The 20,842-nt window shown below is 31.9% G+C and overlaps 1 protein-coding gene across 4 annotated transcripts in view; it reads left to right on the top strand.

Moving 5' to 3' along the window:
* Positions 1 to 20,842, top strand: part of LOC141502675 (adhesion G-protein coupled receptor V1-like) — a 456,940-nt gene that overhangs the window by 215,521 nt on the left and 220,577 nt on the right. For all 4 annotated transcript variants that reach the window (XM_074207517.1, XM_074207518.1, XM_074207514.1 and 1 more), the window contains 11 exons: positions 490 to 692; positions 3,654 to 3,830; positions 4,382 to 4,564; positions 6,730 to 6,909; positions 8,491 to 8,655; positions 11,850 to 11,967; positions 13,002 to 13,125; positions 14,849 to 14,987; positions 15,328 to 15,513; positions 15,778 to 16,010; positions 19,758 to 19,906. In XM_074207517.1, the coding sequence (XP_074063618.1) occupies positions 490 to 692; positions 3,654 to 3,830; positions 4,382 to 4,564; positions 6,730 to 6,909; positions 8,491 to 8,655; positions 11,850 to 11,967; positions 13,002 to 13,125; positions 14,849 to 14,987; positions 15,328 to 15,513; positions 15,778 to 16,010; positions 19,758 to 19,906 (1,857 nt within the window). The remainder of the gene's footprint in view (positions 1 to 489; positions 693 to 3,653; positions 3,831 to 4,381; positions 4,565 to 6,729; positions 6,910 to 8,490; positions 8,656 to 11,849; positions 11,968 to 13,001; positions 13,126 to 14,848; positions 14,988 to 15,327; positions 15,514 to 15,777; positions 16,011 to 19,757; positions 19,907 to 20,842) is intronic.

Raw genomic sequence — 20,842 nt, 5'->3', positions numbered from 1 at the left:
GAGTCACTGTCTTAGACTTTGGTGGGTTTCTCTATCTTCTAATTACCATGCTCTTACTTATTAAGAGCAAATTTATATTACTATATTAAATTTTAAAGTCCTTGATTGCAAGGTTTGTTGTCTGTATCTCATTGTAATGATATGGGGATGAAAACACCTGCCCTACAGGGTTACTGCGAGGGTCAAATATACACTTGTAAAGTGCTCAGCATAGTGCCTGGCAAATGATAGGCACTATATAAATGTTTATTCCCTTCTCCTTCCTTCCCTTCATTACCTAGTAACACCTTGTATATAGCATGTTCTTAAAAAGTCTTCAATGAACATTGAAGAAATGAATCTGTTGCATATTATCCAAATAATTATTTTTGGAAAGCTTGGTTCCTTGGATCTAAGAGTTTGTGTAAGTACCAAAATCAGCCAGTATAATGTTGATGAAAAGAAAGAAGAATGAACTCACCTTGAATGTCAGCTTTTATTATTTGACAGAGAATGCCACAATCATTCATTTAAAAATGATTCGAGAGCAAGGATTACTTGGTGACATTGCTGTTCACTTGGTAGCTGAACCCAATCTGTCACTTCATCCTGATAATCAAGCTACTGAGAATGAGGATTACATACTGCAAGAAAAAATTATGATCTTTAGAGAAAATGAAGAGATTGTTTATGTTGAAGTCATCATTCTACCGGTGAGTTATTGTTGTATCAAGTTTAAGATTTCAGAATGAAAATCAGAGAGTATGATGTTGTAAGGCAATGAACTCTGGATCTGGTAGCAAGAGGCCTAAGGGGAGTCCTGGCTTTAATGTCCAGGAGCTGACTGGCCAAATATACATGGTGTCTTCATCTCCGACTGTCAGTTGTCTTACCTTTAAAGGCGGAGAATAGTAGTGACCTTACAGAATTATTGTTATGGAAATGATTTGAATGCTTTAAAGTACCATATGAAAATATTATTGCTATTATTACTCTTGGAGATGTGTGGCTTAATATATAGAACATGACTTGGATTCAGGAGAGCTTGACTTTAAATCCCATCTTAGACAATAATTTAGGTAAGGAAGGAAAAAGAAAGTTTTTATTAAACACCTACTATGAACCAGACACTTTGCTAAATATTTTACAAATATTGTATCATTTGATCACCCCAATAACTCTCAGAGGGAAGTGCTCTTAATTATTCCCATTTTGTGGTTGAGGACCCTGAGGCAAACGGAGGTCAGGGGACTTACTCAGCATTATGAAACTAGGAAATATTCGAGATCATTTCTGAATGATGGGCACAGTTTCTGTCCATCTGCTACCCAGCTGCTCTGCTTAATAAGTCATTTACCTTCAAGGAACTTCAGTTTTCCTCATCTGCAAAATGGTGATATAAATAACATCTATCTTTCAGGATTGTTGTGAGACTGAAATGAAATGTGTGAGAAATTTTATAAATCTTAATGTACTATAGAAAAAGTAGCTATTGTTGTTGAAGTCCTTCAGTGGAAGAATGGCTTTCATCCTTTATAATAACCCGTATTGAAGGAATCACAGGCAAAATCTAGACCCACAATGATTGTTGTTGTTGTTTATAAAGTGATATTCAATTTTCTTTTTTTTTAAGACCTAAAGACAAGAGTTATTTTTATTGTATAGGGAAAATTTGTGATTTTTGGCATTATGTAATTGGATATTTGCTATTTATCTTGTGCCTATTACAAACATTTCATATATTTGCATTTAGTTTGAGTTACCTTTTTTTAATCCATTGTTGTATTTTGACTTTAGATAAGTCTAGATTGAACCAGTTACCATAGTAATTTATCTTTATTTAAACCTAATGACCAGAAAAATTGGTTATTTTGATCTTTAGGTTGGAAGGGATTTGCTCTGTTCTTTGTAATCAATCTATGAATACCTTTGTTAGGGATAGAAACTGCATTGATGAGTTCATCTGAGACAAAGAAGTCTGAGAACTCTGTCAAGTTCCACTTGGAACCTTCTCTGTGATTTATAATCTTAGAGAGTTGCTTAGAGCACTAAGGGAAACTTGCCGAGGTTCACACAATTAGAATTAAGACTTGAACCAAGCAAGCTCTGTGACTCCAAGCTCAGCTCTCTTGTGCCTCTCTAAAGGAATAAGACTCATGCTGTAACGAAGAAAACAAAGTTGTCAAAATCAAAAAGGTACTTCTTTAAAGAATGTACTTTTTATTTGTCCTAAGGTACTTCTTTAAAGAATGTACTTTTTATTTGTCCTAACAACAGCCTAGTAAAATGGGAGTCCACAGATATGTTTTTCTATTTTTTAATTCCAAATTTAACAAATGCAAAAATATGAAACATTTCTATATACAAACCACAACAGAGAAACTTGTATGTAAAACTGCTAATCTCTTTTATGTATAATTTACTTTTTTAAAAAAGTAGGTAATAGCTTCAATGTCTTGCTTTTTTTTCAAAACTGTTCTGCTTTTGTCTTTAGAATTTCCTTGTGTTATCTTCTGTGCATTTAAAAAATGTTATAATGATCTTTTTTCTTTTTTTTGCATCCTTATTAATTTTCCCTCTCTCCTCCACACCTTCCTCATTGATAAAAAGAAAAAAAAACATAAATATGCAAAATCATGTAAAAAAAGAAAATTGTACACATCTACCAAATTTGAAAATATATGTTTCCTGGGGTGGTTAGGTGACACAGTGGACAGAGCACCGGCCCTGGAGTCGTGAGTACCTGAGTTCAAATCCAGCCTCAAACCCATAATAATTACCTAACTGTGCAGCCTTGGGCAAGCCACTTAACCCCATTGCCTTGCGAAAACCTGAAAAAAAAAAAAAGGAAAAATATATGTGTCCTTCTTCGCCTCAAGTTTATCATGTCTCTTTGAGGAAGTGTGTAACAGACTTGATCAGCAGTCATCTAAAAGTCATGATTGATCATTTTATTGATCAGAGTTCTGAAGTCTTTTAAGTTATTTTTCTTTGCAGTGCTGTTATAGAAATTTTGGGGGGGTTCTTTTCACTTCATACAGGTCTTCCCAAATTCTGTTAAATTAACCCTTTTATTATTTCTTATTGCATAATGATATTACTTTCATACAGAAAAATTTGCCCAACTACTTACTCATTATTGGCCACCCTTTCTTTCTAGTTCTTTGATCCAAAAAAGGTGCTTTAAATATTTTTATGCACATTTTCTTTAATTTTTGGGTGAGTGGAGGTTCATAGTTTTTACCTTTGAAGTACAGTTCAAATTGCATGTTCTGTTTTAAAAATCTCTTTTGAAAATCTGTAAGAATAGCATGAAATCATGCTGTACTAAACCATGTCATCTTATGTTATGCTACATTTATTAGGAGATTTCCAAACCTCTGGAATACTCTGACATGGCTGCTTTGAAATGGCACTACCTGAATTGATGATTCAATGAGATATTGAAATTTGGATGAATCCAGTAAGGAGTTTCACACACACACACACACACACACATGCACACACAATTAAATTAATCTTTTTAGATGGTGGGATTTTTGGCAAATGAAATGGAAGAGCCACATCTATATACAAAGTTATCCAATCATCCTTTCATAATCTTTTTCAGGTTCTCAAGTTGAATTTATTTTAAGGATAAATAAATGAAAATCAGAACTTTTTATTTTATTCAGGATGATGATCCAGAGTTAGCGGAAAGGTTTGTCATAAATATTACTGATGTCCACCTGGTGAACTCAGACTTCTCTGGAGGGCAACCAAGTGTAAAGAGACCTGGGTTAGAAATATCGGAGATAGTGATTGCAGAAAATGATGATCCAAGAGGAGTATTTCAGTTCAGTGTTGACATGGTAAGAAAGACCTTAGCATACTTAAAATGATAGGTGAATGTTGTATATTGAACTTTTCCTATTTTATAATACCTGGTGTTTAATGGAAAACACATTGAAAACAAGAGACCCCGATTCCATTCTCAATTCTTTCTAGATTAGATCTATGATCTTGTATGCATGACATCATCAATTTCTGCCTTAATTAGCCAATATTTAAAATGTGTTATAGCTACAAAATTCTGAGTCCATGGAGAATGAATAAACTATGAACTAGTTAAATTCTTAGTGCAAGTCTCATACAAGTGAACTTGGCAATTTCTTTCCATCTATTATAGTAGTTATTTTAAAGTCCTGGAGATATGAAGATTCTTTATGTTGATTAATAACTAAATCTTAATGTTACTATTAAATTACAATTGAATAATTTAAAACATTTCAAAACATTTCATTTCAAAAGATAAATGAGAATGACAGACAAGATACAAAAAAATTCACTCTAAGAGGATTAAATATTTTGTTATTTAAAAATTAGCATTTACCTTGCTCTTTAACTTATTCTTCATTTCTAGGATATGAATGGAGTTATCATTGTCCATGAAGTACCACCACCATTGAATGTACTTAAGCTGACAGTTGTTCGATTGGCTGGAAACTTGGGACTCATAAATGTTTATTGGAAAACAATGCCTGACAGTGCTAGCCTAGACGACTTTACACCATCTTATGGGATCCTCACATTTGAGGATGGACAAGTATGGAAAATATAAGCATTGCATTGGTATCTGAGGCCACTGTTATTAAATTCTGTCCATGAAACAAACATATGGAAATTAAATAAGTTCTTAAAAAAATCTCACTATGAGCTAAACACAATGATGGAATCAGTCAGTCAAAGAGAAAACATTTAATAACAACCTCCATGTGCTAGGTTCTGGAACTGGCACTGAGGATGCAAAGATGAAATTGCAGCAATTCCTGCCCTTCTCTTCCTTGACCATCTAAATTTGAAGAAATAATTTTTGAAAAATTAAAAATATTATCTAAGAAATAGATTTTTTAAAAATTGCACGTTGTTGAGCATATGAAACCTAATGATATTTACTAAGTTTTTATATTTAATGAATAAAAAAGCATAATTTGGCAGCTTTAAAAACATGGAGGCAGTTGAGAATATTTTTGGTTATTTGTAATACCAAGATTACTCAATCCAATCTCCCTCTCTGAGATTTGCACAGATACATTTGTAGAATATGCTTTGATTTATTATTTAGGAAAACACTAATTTTTGTTAAAAGTGATTTCCCAAGGAATCAGAATGCTCCCTTATAGTATATATATATATATATATATATATATATATATATATATATATATATATATATTTCAGTTATTAGTATTTTGAAAAATAAAATTTTCTAAAAAAGGATATGGATTCAATTTTTTTAATACAAGTTTAGGCTAATACTATGTTGTTATGTTGTTCTCTTAAAATGACAATCTCAAGGGATGGTCCAATGTTAAATAGGCCTATCAATATCTTTAATATATAAGATTTAGGTTCTGTTAGAAATAATGGTAATGTTTTAAAAATAACTGATTTATTCTGTTCCATGTTCATTCTTAAACCTAACATCATACACCGAAGTCTTTCCTTCTCCATAGTGAAAAGTTCATAGATAATTTGAGTAAAAACATGCTTGAGTGAGTTTTTTCTCCATTGTTTAAACTTTCTTGAATTTACCATTCTCTGACAGAATTTGAGTTTTGGAATGTCAAACATTTTAATTTCTGAAGTTTGCCTATTATAGAATAAAATGATAGAAAGAGGTTTAAGAAAGAAAGTTCATTTCTTTTTATACATCTATGCTAAATTGAATGTCAAAACTTCCCTCAAGGACATAAAAAATGATTCTAATTGAGGACACATTTTTATGACATTCAAGCTATTTTGTGACAAGTATTGAAATCCCAAATTGGACCAAGTGTTATTTGTTTCCAAAGTGCACATTATTTAGTGCTGATTCAGATAGAAGATATTTTCAACAGTGTTTTCTTAAAATTCAAGGTTTTATAACCTTAAATATAGTTTTCTATTTCAGGAAGGATGATAATTATTATACCATTTACATATTTCATTGCTTTATATCATTGAATATTAATGCCCAGCACACTAAAATTTAAGCCTTTAATATTTTGAGAATTGACATTTAGCATTGGGAAACATTTGGTATAGTTCTTCAAACTGATAATCTGAGTAACACAGCTTAATCTTTTTTTGCTGCCTTAACAGGATTTGAGTTCAGTTAAGTCATTCTCTAGCTTTTCTATTCCAGATAATTTTTGAGGGGGCTATTTGATTAAAAATAGGTCAAGGATTTTTCTCTCAGTTAGGACAGCTATAAAGTCAGAGGCTTTTGTTTTTTTTAATTCAAAAGTTGACTCTCGCTTTGCTATGATGCTGAAAAATGATCCTTTTATCATTTCAATAAATTTCTCCCTTGGTTGTGGTTCAAGGTCTGGCTATGGTGTCATTATGACCTTTAGGTAAACTGTTTTATACTGTAGATAGTAAAGCACTCCAAGGTTGGTTTAGATTAGAATCCATAGAATGCTAGAGCTGGAGAAGGGATTTCAGAAATTGTATTACTTTCTTCTCTCTATTTTAGAGTTTACCAGGTAAATCAATGGAGTTGAGAATAATAACAATCCCCTGACTTGGGAAAGTTCCATAAACTAGTTATTTTATTTCTTCTGTTGATTTAAATATTGTGCCAAAAGACCTTTTATTTTTATCCAAAAAATCTGCTACTTTCTTTTAAAAGCTATGTGTACATTGCAGCTAAATGGATTCAAAATCTGAGTTCAACTGAAATACATAAAAGGTTGTTCAGCTGTTGTATGTATGTTCTTTTGTCAGGTGAGTGCAGTATTGGAAATTGCCATAATAGATGATACTGAAGTTGAGTCTCTGGAAACTTTCAATATTTCCTTAATCAGTGTGACTGAAGGTGCTAGACTTGGTGCTGATACCAAAGTAACCATCATTATTCAACCAAATGATTCTCCATTGGGAGTATTTGGATTTGAAGAAAAGACTGTAAGTCTGATATGAATAGGAGTGTTTTTTTCTCCTTGGTCTTTTTTGGAATTTAATTTTCATTCATTGTGTTAACACTTTTTTGATTTGTTTCTATAAACTTTATTTTTTTAAATTATTCAATTTTTCTTTCTTTTAGTGATTTTTTTCATTTGCAATCATTAAAATTTAGAGGACCTGAAGCCATAAAAATTAAGGATTAGATCAGGACTAGGAAAATAGAGCTATGAAATGAAATGAAATTATCATTTCCTAGTCAAATTCTAATATTCAATGATCAGATTCTTTCAAGCAGGTTGAAGGTATTATAGGAATGCAAACATGGTAGATAAGTATAATTATGACACATTTTAGCTCAAACACATTTCAGTGTTTAGGGTAAAAATTATCTAATACTGAGGAACAGAATAGGGAATCCTAGTATTTTATTGATCAAAATATCCACAAAACATAACTGGAGCTGCTCCTTTTTCATAAATCTCTTCAAATTAATCTGTTATATCAGCATCAATAGAGGAATAGGGCATTTTTTGTAAAGTTTTCATATGCTCTATGCTGGTTGGAAAAAAATTCTGGTTTTGGAATATCAAAAGTTAATAAAAGTCATGTTTCAAATCTTGAATTGGAAGGAAACTTTGTCATATCTCTAGTCTTATCTTTTATAATATAAATTTCCCATGGCATAGTGCATAGAATTCAGGATTTGGAATCAGAATGACTTGAATGTGAATCCTACCTTTAACACTTAACTTTTACTGGGTTTGTGATTGTGGGAAAATCTCTTAACTTTCTGGATCTCAATTTCCTCATCTATAAAATGTGGATAATAATAGCAAATACCTCATGAGGTTGTTGTGAGCATCAAATGAGCTAATATGTAAAGTGCTTTGCAAACCATAAAGTACTATGCAAATAGCAACTCATTATTATTAAATAAACTGCATCTATTTACATGCTTATAATTTTGAAAATTAATTGTTATATACTTATTTGACTTAACTGCTATAATAATCTGAAATTTATTTCTGAATGGAATAACATATCCTCTTATCAGAAGGTCAAAATTCCCAAAGTTTGATTAATTTTTCTTAAAAAAACAAATTAGAAATACTGTACCTTGAATTTTTCTTCAGCTTTCTATTCTTTGTGTCCAGTGTACTGCTGTTCTGATTGTTTTCTGTAAAAATATCAATACCAAAGAGTGTACTTTTTTTTAACCTGCTTTATAGCTATACTAAACAGTAGGCAGGAATATTTATTGCTAAAAATTGGATGACAATTTGTACATATCAGACTGAAATTGAGAAAGTACTTCTTGATAGACATCCAAATGGTGATGCTGCTCAATTTTTAGGATTAGATTAATATAAAAAATAATAGTTAGAGCTCATTGAAAATTTTGGAACTTAGAATGTTCTAAAAATCCTTGGGCATTAAGTGAGAAGCAGTTGTTATCCAGAATACTTCCATTTTATGCAATAACTATCTTCTAAATTTAAAGATAGATGTTCTTATGTTCCTTTTATCTTCTCTTGTTTTTTTCCCCTCCACCATCTAATTTTGTGTAATTTTTGCTTCCAGGTAACAGTTCCTGAAGCCCTATCAACTGATGATCCTTCCCCATATATAACACTGACAGTTACCCGGACCCAAGGAGGAAGAGGAGCTGCCCAACTTTTATGGGTTCTAGAGGAAGCAGCTAAGGATGACTTAAGTCCTTTGAATGGAACACTTTATTTTGAAGAGGTATAATAAGGAACAGTTCTGTAATGTGTGTGTGTGTATGTGATAATATAATTTAATGTGATAATCACATCAACTAACCACAGTATAAACTAAAATTCTATGTAATCTGACTTTTTAGTGGAGGAAAATGCATTATTAAGAGAAAAGATGGGAGAATAGGAGAATAAACAATTTTCAAATACGTATTGTTTAGTCAAATAGAAAATATGATTAGCAAATTTAATATTATACTGAAAATTACATCTTGATATTTAAATATCTGTGGGGAAAAATAGGGGTGTTTATTGGAATAGTTTATTTTTTAGTTGGTACAACTATTCATTTACTTTCATGGCTTGTATGATTAGTTCCTTGAGGTTGCAAAAGTATCTCTTAGGTGGTGTACATTTGGAACAACTGTAAATGGTAGAAGCAGTTTTGTGTTTTGACTTGTGAAAAGAAACTTTGGATGGTTCAGAAGTTTGAACATGATGAGAATAGAAAAGGAAAGGCTGTGATGAGACCAAATGGATCAAACCGAGTATTTGGAAAAAGTAATATGAGTAATTTAGTGGGCCTTCCATCAAAATGCAAATAGTTTGAATTTGATACTGGAAACATAAGAAACCAAGAGTTTTGACCTGAGAGTTGATTTGTGCAGCCAAATAACCAAGTAAGGTCAAAAAACATGAACACCAAGTTCTGATCTTAACCATCAGTTTTGCCTTGTAACTTTCAAGGTCAAGATCTATTGAAAGCTTTGAACAGTTCAAATTCACATACACATTAAATGCAGTGTAGAAATTATATGTTGGACATATCACAGAATTGCAAAAATAGAGTTGTAGGACTGGAAGGGCTCAGAGGCCATCTAGTACAATATCCACCAAAAAGTATACAGTCTGTCTTATATAGCATCTAGAGGATGAATCCTATCATTTGTATTGAATAGAGTTGATGTTAACTTTATTCTTTTTGACATTATGGTATCTTGGTAGAAGAGCATATGACTGACATATTATACAGAAATTTTCTTAGAACAACTCTATTCAGTAGTTTGCCAGTAATGGAAAGCAAAATAATGTTGCAGCTAGCTTTCTGGGTTAAAGTTTTGGAATGGTCAGCACAGTGTTATCTCTGGAATATCTCTGCATCTTCCTAGTACACTTTTTGCTGAACATAACTTTTTAAAAGAGTCAGAGCATTCACCTCTCCTTAACTGACCATTTTGATAGCCAACATTCTTCCATTCAGAAAGTTAACTCTGTGTCCAAAACCATTAATAACAGTAGTCCTTGGACTTGGTGTATTGAAATACACATTGAAATCTCTGACACAATATTTCTTATCTAAGATAAATGGTTTAGAACAGATTTTTGGTCAGTTTTTTATAATTATGAGAGATCCACAGAGGTCTCTGCGTTCTTGTTTCAAATAGATATGCCATTTTAAGGTTTTCTCTTGTCCTCTTTTTTCCTAGAGTAAAATAAATATGGTTGGGAAGATAATCTTCATTCTTGATCCATGCTTATAAGAAATTTTTCTCCTTCATGGTATATTTTAATATATATATTATTCATATCATATACTATGTAATATAGATTTGTTATATATGTCATATATAACATTTAAATTCAAGAATGTTAAATGTGGAAATTTACTCAGGATTCATTTTAAAGTATTCATATCTAAATATGAATGAGTTAGAAATTTATCTTCTCAAGTTAAATGACTTGTCATTTTTTAATTTAAAAACTGATCTAAATGCTAACAACATTTCTACTTACAAGTAATATCTCTTATTAATTGTACCTTTTAATTGAAATTTTTGAAACTTTCTTGCGTATGAAGGTGATTCTATTAACCTATTGTCTATTAACCATTGTTATTTTTCTTTTGTTAGTAATAGTTTTATAGAGAACAGTTTATGTATTGTGAGTAGAAGCATGCTTTTTCAAGAACTGAAGATTTAATTTATATCCTTCCCTTTGCCCAGTTGAAGCTAACTGATCTGTGTGAGGGTTAAACCCAAGAACTTCATTAGTATCTTATACTGACTAAGTAGCTATTTTTAATGTTATTTTATTTTTTCCAATTATATACAAGGATAGCTTTCAGAATATTATATAAATGTAGTAGCATTGAGTTTTACTCTACCAAAGTATTTATTTGCAGCTTCTCTCTGTCTATGGACATATAACCCAAGAACTTCATTAGTATCTTATACTGACTAAGTAGCTATTTTTAATGTTATTTTATTTTTTCCAATTATATACAAGGATAGCTTTCAACATTCATCTTTTTGTAAGCTTTTGAATTTCACATTTTTCTTCCTCCCCTTCCTCCTCCCCATGACAGAGAATAATCTGATATAGGTTATACATGTATAATCATGTTTAATTTATTTCCATATTAGTCATGTTATGAAAGAAGGATTGAAATTAAAGGGAAAAAAGCATGAGGAAAAGAAAAAAAGCATAAAATAGTCTGCTCTGGTCTGGATTAAAACTCCATCATTTTTTCCTCTGGATCTGGCTGGCATTTTCCATGATATGTCTTTTAGAATTGTCCTTAATCACTAAATTGCTGAGAGGTGCTGAGTCCATCATAGTTGATCATCACATAATTTTTGCTGTTCATGTGTACAGTGTTCTTCCTATTCTGTTCACTTCACTCAACATCAGTTCATGCAAATTTTTCCAGGCAATTCTGAAGTCATACCTCTCATGATTTCTTACAGAACAATAGCATCCCATCACATTCCTATACTATAACTTTAGTCATTCCCCAATTCTTTATTTTCCAATTCTTTGCCATAAAGTAGCTATTTTTTAAGAGTCAGTCAACTAGTACTTTTAAGGTACAGACTACAAGTCAGGTCCTGTGCCAAGTGCTTGTGATAAAAGGAAAGACAAACAATAAATAGACCCTGTTCTCAAAGAGTTCCCAACCTAACAAAGAACCAATGGTGGAGGAGCCTATTATCTTCTTTTTAGTTTTAATTGTTATACTTTTTCCTGAAAAGGGAATTGCCAGATTTTTTTTTTTTGGTTTAGTGCCTCTCTTTAAAAGTAATTCAGAATTCATAGAAAAATTTAAAGGTTTAATTTTTTTTTAGAAAGCAAGCGGGAATATAATTGCTTTATTGATGAGAAATGTTTTGACTATCTTGGATCAATTTTGAAGATGTTTCCTAATTCTCTGGTTTTATATAGAATGAGTCTCAGAAGACAATTGTTTTGCATGCACGTCAAAATAATATTTTGGAAGGTGATAAGAGTTTTATCATTCAATTGCTATCCCTTGATGATGCAGAAATATCACTAGTAAATGGTAAGCAAAACTCTCCTCTTTTTCCCACTTACAATTTAAATCAATTCCTTAAAAATTATAATTGCATACTCAAGAGTTAAGAAATGTAGGTTGTGTACATTTTATTCCTTGAAAAATATTCATTGATCAATTTGAATATTATATAAATGTAGTAGCATTGAGTTTTACTCTACCAAAGTATTTATTTGCAGCTTCTCTCTGTCTATGGACATATAATCTATGGATCTATAAAGGGTAATCAAAACAAAACCTCGAATCCTTTTCTCCTAATCAATCCTGATTTTTGCTAAACTGCACATGAATTCTAGGCAGAAACATTCAATAACTTGACCAGAAAATGGTTCTGAAACCATTAAATCATGCCATAAATGTAGTTGTAGAAATTTTGGAATGCAGGCATGGTGGTTCTCATTAGACATCTGGAAAGATGATGCTAGGCAAGATCTGAACCTGCTTGTGTTTTTCTGTCTATGATTTACTGGCTCTTTCTAGTCTTCCATACAAGACTTTATGACCTTGAGAGGATTCAGTTGCACTGAAAGCTGTAGAAAACTATATCATGGTGTTATTATGGGGGACATAGTCTCTTTCACTGTTTAGGCTTGTCTGACAACTGTATTCTTGCATAATATATGGTCATTTAACTCAGTTCTTTAAAAGATTGTATTCATGAGATTGAAGTCATAGGTTGTAGAGGTTTTCATTTTATCCCTTGGTTCCAGATTATACTTCTATTTCTATCTAGCCATCTTGTAAATATATGGTGCTAGTCATGAGAGGTAGAGATGAATCAAAGCTGTCATCACTTCTAGAAGAACCACTTGGACCACAACACTTCATGAATTATGAGTTAGAAACTTCATTTCTCCAATTTCTCCATATAAATAATAGCACATAATTTGAGCAGTTAATTTTCAGCTGAAGAGTCTAGTAAGCTAAGGCTACATTTCTTGGAATATAATATGAAGTACTGAGGAGACATTGTGTAGACATTCTTCTTAAAAAGAGTTGTGCTAAAACTTGTTTTCCTCTAGGTAGAGCAGCAATTGTCCTTCAGGGAGAAAAAGGTGCAGCTGGAGAGGTTGGGATAGCCCCATCATCTAGGAATATTTTCATTGGGGAACCCTCAGCAAAACATAATGGTACTGCTTTAATTAGGTAAGTGATACCTAAAGCATATCTACCTAATTGCTTTTTGGTTGGCTAAATGCCTGATGAAGCTACTTCCTTGTAAGTTAAGTATATTTCCTCTGTATTTTAAGTGACTTGATCCAATATTTTTTCTTTTTTATCTTGATGTTGTAAAGAAGTGTGAGTAATATAGTGTTGCAAAGATATTAACTGAATCGGAAATGAAAACATAGCTCAATCTGAGCAACATGATGCAGTAGCAAGGGCAGTGCCTAGGATCATTGTTGTCAAATCCAGACTCTAAAATTAACCATGTGTACTGTGAACTTTAGAAAAAGCAGTAATGGCACAGTGGATAAAAAGTTGACTTCTATTAGGACAAACTGGGTTAACTAACCTCTGACACATGAACTAAATAACCCTAGCAAAATCTCTTTATCTCTTAGTGCTCCAGGTTATTCCCTAAAACTCTCAAACAATTTTGGTTTTGAATAGGGTTGGAATTTCCTCATTGGGAGTTCCTTAAGTCACTGAAGTCATCTTCCAACCAACCAACAAAGACAACAACAACAACAAAACAATTGACCTTCATTCATTGACTTTAACTATCACCTTCTTCTTTGATAAAATACATGATTTGGTGATTGGAGTTTTTATATCTCTTCCTCTTTCTGTTTCTCATTTTCCTTTGAAAATATTTTAAATATAATGGTTTCAACTAATATATAGTTAACTCCAAAAAATCTGTATTTCCATCTCTGTTTCCTATTACAGGATTCAGACTTACTTCTTCAAAGACCTCATATATAGATCTGATCATATCACTGTTTTGCTCAAAATCCACCAATTTCCCTATTGTCTATTGCTGCAATATCAAATTCAAATAGAGATGGGACCCATTAAACCACATAAAAAAGTCCTTATTGTCCAAATATTGACTTAGAAAATCATATTATTTTTGTTCTATTATATTTTTATTTATTTTGTTAGGTATTTCCCAGTTACATTTTAATCTGATTTGGCTGAGTGTTTGACACTCCGGGTCTATTGAATAAATTTCAACTTCTCAATATTTCACATTTCTTGACATTCTACATCTCTTATGATCTGGTATCACATTATTCCAGCCATATTTCATAACTCTTTCATTTATGAATTCTCTGATTTACTCAAATTAGATTAATTATCATTCTATTCTGTTTGCTCATCTCATCATATTCCCCAGTCTAGATTGCTCTTTTTTCTTCATTTATTTAATTGAAACCCATATTTCAGGTCTAATTTAAGAGAAATCCCCTTTGTCTCTTGTTTTTAGCACTCAGTCCTTTTGAATTGTGTTGAGTTTAAATACTTGCTCACTGTTTTGTTTATGACTACTTGACCTGCAATTATGTTTGATTTATAACTTCCAGATACTATTATTCTTATTGGAAAGTATGTTCATAAAACATGACTCCTTCTAATAGTTTTTGAAAAGCATGAAGTACTAAAAGTTTCAGAAAACTCCTCCTATCTTAAAGTTTTTTTTTAGGTTTTTTTTTTTTTTTTTTTTTTGGCAAGGCAAATGGGGTTAAGTGGCTTGCCCAAGGCCACACAGCTAGGTACTTATTAAGTGTCTGAGACCGGATTTGAACCCAGGTACTCCTGACTCCAGGGCTGGTGCTTTATCCACTGCACCAACTAGCCGCCCCTATCTTAAAGTTTTTAAAAAAAATTTAATGAGTGCATATTTTTGTGTTTTTACCTATAGCCTGGTTCGTGGTTCAGGAACTTTTGGAGAAGTCACAATATATTGGCATATATTTCCCCCTCTGACAGAGGAATTTGCAGAAACATCAGGAAAATTAACCATGCAAGATGGACAGTCTTTGGCTATTGTGATCATACAGGTATTAATACTTGGCAGGCTGACTCATTCTGCCATGTCATATATCTAATAGATTATGTAATATAATATAATATAATAGATATAATCTATTATAAGGATATAATCTAATAGAATTTGCCCAGTCAGATTTTTTTTTTTTTTTGCAAGGCAGTGGAGTTAAGTGGCTTGCCTAAGGCCACACAGCTAGGTAATTATTAAGTGTCTGAGGCTGGAGGCTGGTACTCCTGACTCCAGGGCCAGTGCTCTATCCACTGCACCACCTAGCTGCTCTAGGCAGATTTTCTTTTGAAAATTTTGCAGATTAATCTGTGTTTTGTTGTTATTATTACTGCTTCCTATAGGCTTTAGATGATAGCATTCCTGAAGAAAAGTGCTTCTATGAGTTTCACCTCACTGGAATCAGTGGAGGAGGAAGTTTAAGTGAGTCTGGGAGAACAGCCAACATCACAATGGTTGCTAGTGACTTTCCATATGGATGGTTCATTTTGTCACCTAAACTCCTCCAAGTGGCAGAAGAAGGACAGAAGGTACGGTACTAGGTGCTTCAAATCTTAATGGTTGTATCAAACTATTCATTCACATTGTGAAAGGAATGTTGAGAATAATTGCGAATGTACCCATTTATTCATAGGGATAAATGTCCTGCCACATTCATGAACCTGTTAGTTTTCTTTCTAAAATAATTTTTTTAATCAAAAAGTAATTTAACGAAATATTTAACTCAAAACAGGAAAGTAAAAATTGATTAGTTTCAAATTTGAAATAATATATGAAAAATGCTTCTTTCTTAGGTTAACATCACAGTTATTCGTTCTGGTGGACATTTGGGTCAAGTCAAGCTCTGGTATGAGACTGTTAGTGGAACGGCAGAAGCAGGCTTAGATTTTATTCCTGTAGTAGGGGAACTTCTCTTTGAGCCAAAGGAGAAAACTAAAAGTATCCATATTGAAATTGTTGATGATGACCTTCCTGAAGGTCCTGAGGAATTTTCTCTTGCAATTACACAAGTGGAACTACAAGGAAGGTAAAGTAAAGAAAATAAAGATGAAACTGTAGACAATTTTGCCTAATTAAGGTATAACTTATTTCTATACCCTATTCTTATTTCTCTTTTCCCCGCTTCTAGAATTTATTTTAGTTGCTTTTTTCTTATAGTTCCTTTTTATTTTAAACTTGAATACAAAGTAAAGGAAAAAATTATGTGCATGATAGAACATGAGATTTCCATTTCAAGAAAGTCTATATAATACACATTGTGTTCACCTTATTTCCTTTTTTATAATAGTATTTTATTAATTTTAATTACATACATATCTTTTAACATTCATTTTTGTAAGATTTTGAGTTTCAAATGTTTCTCTTTCCGTCCTTCCTCCCCAGTAAGCAATCTAATATAGATTTATACATGTACAATCATGTTAAGTATATTTCCATATTAGTCATGCTATGAAATAAGTATCAGAACAAAAGAGAAAACTCATAAGAAAAATAAAATAAACAAATTTAAAAAAGTGAAAATAGTACCTTTTTATTTCTTATGGAATGTTAGAACAAAGATGGAATAAAAATTGTGATTGTGACTAAGTATCGTTTTTACAAAGTTCAAAAAGATATTTTATGGATGTTTGATCTGGTCAGTTCATTTTATGTATTGTCAGTCCACAAACATTTGTTCAGTGCTTATTATGTACCAAGCAATATTATAGTCTCTGCTCTTAAGTAGCACATAAGCTTGTAGAAGAGGAAGACAACAAATAAATTCACTCTTCTAATCCTCCTTAGGGCCTTTTGGAATAAAGTAGGCTATGTACATAAAAGATCAATGCAGTGTAAATTGAAGATAATTTCAGAGGCACTAACAGTGCTCAGGAAAGACTTCTTTAGAAGGTAATATTTAAGCTGAGTCTTGAAGGAAACCAGGGAAGCCAGTAGGTAGAGGTGAGCAGGAAAGTATTATTACCAAATAAATCTGATCTTTTTATTTTCTTGTATCCAGTTTGCTGTCTAATTTGAGTGTAATTGGAATCAAGTATAACAAACTCTACTCAAGAGTTTGGGAAAACTCTTCCTAGGTTCATTTTGTCCTCTATTCTCTTTTTAATGTTATCTTTTTTTTTTAACCTATCCTATTTTACGTTATATTCACTGTCATCCTCCTCAGGGTCTTTTGGAATAAAAGAGGCTATAAATACCAAGTAAATATCTAACACTGTGAAAATAAGGGAAGAGTTGTTACATTTTTGTAACATTTTTGTCTTCAACGATGAGTTAAATAGACATAATTTCTAGTTATCTTAAAGATTGTTTGATGAGACTATTAGCATATGAAATAACTTTGCAGAATTACTGTTATTAAAACCAAAAAAAGAAGAATCATTCTTTCTTAATTTTCTCATAGAATAAAGTATTTTCCATCTATTTTTCTGACTTTCCTTTTATAGTTTTATACTTGCCACTTGTTTCACGTGTAATTTAAAATTTCAAGTGTAAACCAATATATGGTGCTTAACATCACTTTTTAATATCTTCATATCTTTATTAATATTAAATTTAGAATATATCTTAATTATTCTTTTGACACTTTACCATTTTCTTTCAATTTCTAGTCTTATTAATATAGTATGTATTCATGCAGAAGGCTTTTCCTTATTTTGAGTCTTAACATTCCCCCCCCCCCTGCTGTTTTTATCCATTTCTAATAGTTTGATTCATTATTTTTCCTTTGGGCTATACAGAACAGGTATAAATCCTCTGCTACATGAGAGTCTTCTTGAAACTGGAAGAGAGCTAATATCTCTCCTCTAAGTCTTTTTTTCCTTAGACTAAAATGTTCCAAATCCTTCAAGTGACTCATATGTTATAGCTTTTAGTTCCCAGGTGTCCTTTTTTTGAATTATTCCGGCTCGTCAGTGACTTGCAAAAAATGAGATAACCAGGAATGTAGCACAACATTTCAGTTATGGTATAACTAGAACAGAGTAAAGTGGGACGATAATTTTGTTAGTTTATGGACATTATGTCTACCACATTAGTTTTTGCTGGCTGCACTGTTGAGTCATAGAGTATGCAATGAATTAAAACTTTAGCATCTTTTTTTTTAAAATTGTAACTGTCAACTTCTATCCATTCCTTCTCCATGTTTTATTTTGGGATTTGTGTTTCTAAACCCAATTGTAGAATTTTATATTTATGTCCTGTTAAATGTTTTCTAAGTTAATACAAGTCTAGTCTGTCTTTTTTGGTTTCTAACCACTGACCACAGCAACTTTTCCTCTCAGCTTTGTGCTATCTTCAGATGTGGTAAGCATGTTTAATGCTTTATTCAGGTCTTGGATTAAGAACAAACAAAAACATAAACATTTCAGGATGTAGGATAGATCTTTCTAATACTCCTTTAAGATTTCGCTAAAAGTTGATACCTATACATTAACCCTTTGGATCTGATTATTTAAACCATTCTGAATCTTAACTGTTCTATCATTTAGCCTACTTATCTCTATCTTAGTCCCCCTAAAATAGCATCAAATTTTTTTTTAAATATTATACTTCAATTTGAGGATGTTATATCCAAGGCATTCCTCTCATTTACCAGTATCATTAAGACAAATAAACTTATGAGGGGCCTGTTTTAATGAAATCATCCTAGCTCTTAATAATTACTACTTCCCATTCCCATGCTCACAAAATGTTTCAAGTTCTAGAACTTGCTAGGGATAATAATTTATAATGCTTTGAAACACAATCATAATATAAAAGCAACTACATGTTAAATTTTAAAATATGATACTAAAGATCGAGAATACTTTCCAAAAACCATGATGCAAAGTAAAATAGGAAGAGAACAAAGCTTAGTTTTTAAAAGTTTGGAAAGAATTTTACATCCATTCTGAGATCTGAACTTCTTGACAGCTCTGTGAGTTAGGTACTACAGATACTATATGGCTCCCACTTTCTGCTGGAAGCTTTTCCTGATCTCCCTTAATTGTAGTGCTTTCCCTTTATTTATTGTTTCAGATTTATTCAGTAAATAGTTTGTACCTAGTTGTTTATATATTGTTTCTCCCATAAGACAATGAACTCCTCGAGAGTTCATTGGGACTGCCTTTTACCTTTATTTGAGTCTCCTGTGCTCAGCAACAATGTCTGACACATATTGAATCCTTAAAAAATGTTTATTGACCAACTATCTAAGGATAAACTATACATAAGTACAATGTTTCCTGTTTGTCTTTTAAATCCCATTACAATTTGGTTCCAAATCATCTTTTTACACTGATTAAATATTATAAAATTTATGTCATAGTCAAATTTTCTTTTCCATTTCCCTTTTCCATGCCTTTGCACAGGGTGCTATTCATACAAGAAATGATCTCCCTCTTTACTTCTACCTCTTAGATTCCCTCCCTCCTGTCAAAGCTCAGCTCAAGTGTCATCTCCTTTGAGGGATTCTTCTTGATTCTCCTAGTTGTTAGTGCCTGTTTCCTCAAGTATAAATACTTCTTTTGTTTATATTGTCCTATCAAAAGTCTGAAAGAGTTGAATCCTTTATAAGATAGGAATGGGCTACTTCCTCTATAATTGGAGAATAGATCATTCCTGTTGTGAAATAATCCAGGTTTTATACTCTTATCAATAAATCAAGGATGCACTTGATCAGTTCTATATAAGATTCTGGGATATAGAAGCTAATAAGTTATATCAACTCATTTAAACTAATTCTTATTTCACCCCATAACACTTTTATTTATTTTTCTTTTTATTACCTTCCAAGAGGTTATGATTTTACTGTTAGAGAAAATGGACTTCAGATAGATCAACCTCCAGAAATTGGAAATATATCTACAGTTCAGATAATAATAATGAAAAATGATAATGCAGAAGGAATCATTGAATTTGATCCAAAGTATTCCACTTTTACAGGTATGCTTATTTACTATTGGCTTTTTATTTACATCACAGATTTCTGAATTATAATGGTATATTAGTATGACATGATCAATTTGAAATTCTATATAGAAAATTTCCAGTAGGTTTCGTATATGCATAAAGGTATGCTTTTTAAAAGAGATAAAAGTTGGTTTGCAGTTACTTTTAATCACCCTCAAGATTCTCCTTGGAACAAAAACTCTCTCTCTCTCTCTCTCTCTCTCTCTCTCTCTCTCTCTCTCTCTTTCTATCTTTTAGTCTATCATATATTTATCTTTGTATATACAAAGCTATCTACCATATATTTAAATATGTGTATACATATATACATATCCAGGGAACAGCTTGGCAGTGCAGTTGGTTAGAGTCCTGGAATATCTGAGTTCAAATTAGGCCTAGCATACTTACTATCTGTGTGATTCTGGCCAATTCATTTAACCCTTATTTGTTTCAGTTTCTCATCTGCAAAATGGAGACATAATGGAGAAATAAATGGCAATCCACTTCAAGCCACAGAGAGTCAAACATGACTGAATGATTAAATAACAACAACCATAATAATATATATATCTGTATAGTGTAGACATGTATAAACACATAATCATATATTACTTATATACATGCATATACACATGTACACACATGTATACACATATACATGCACATGTGCACTCTGATATCCTTCTGGTAGTGTTGTATGGTTTCTAATCATGGAATACCAAAGGTTCTGAAGAAAATTGAAGGTTAGTCAAATGGCAGTGTTAGAGCACATGTTTGATATGAGAATATTATAACCCAGTCTGGAAAGCATTTGGAGCCAGACTGTGAGAGACTTAAAAAAAAAAATTTAAATAAAAATGGTTTAAAGGATGTCATCAAAGAAATGTATGTTGAAAAAATAACATGGACTGAGATCCTTGGTTTGATAAG

This window comes from Macrotis lagotis, chromosome X (assembly GCF_037893015.1).
Source record: "Macrotis lagotis isolate mMagLag1 chromosome X, bilby.v1.9.chrom.fasta, whole genome shotgun sequence".
NCBI classification, from domain to species: domain Eukaryota; kingdom Metazoa; phylum Chordata; class Mammalia; order Peramelemorphia; family Peramelidae; genus Macrotis; species Macrotis lagotis.
Note: the sequence above shows the minus strand (reverse complement) of the source record. Positions and strands in the feature narration are given on the sequence as shown.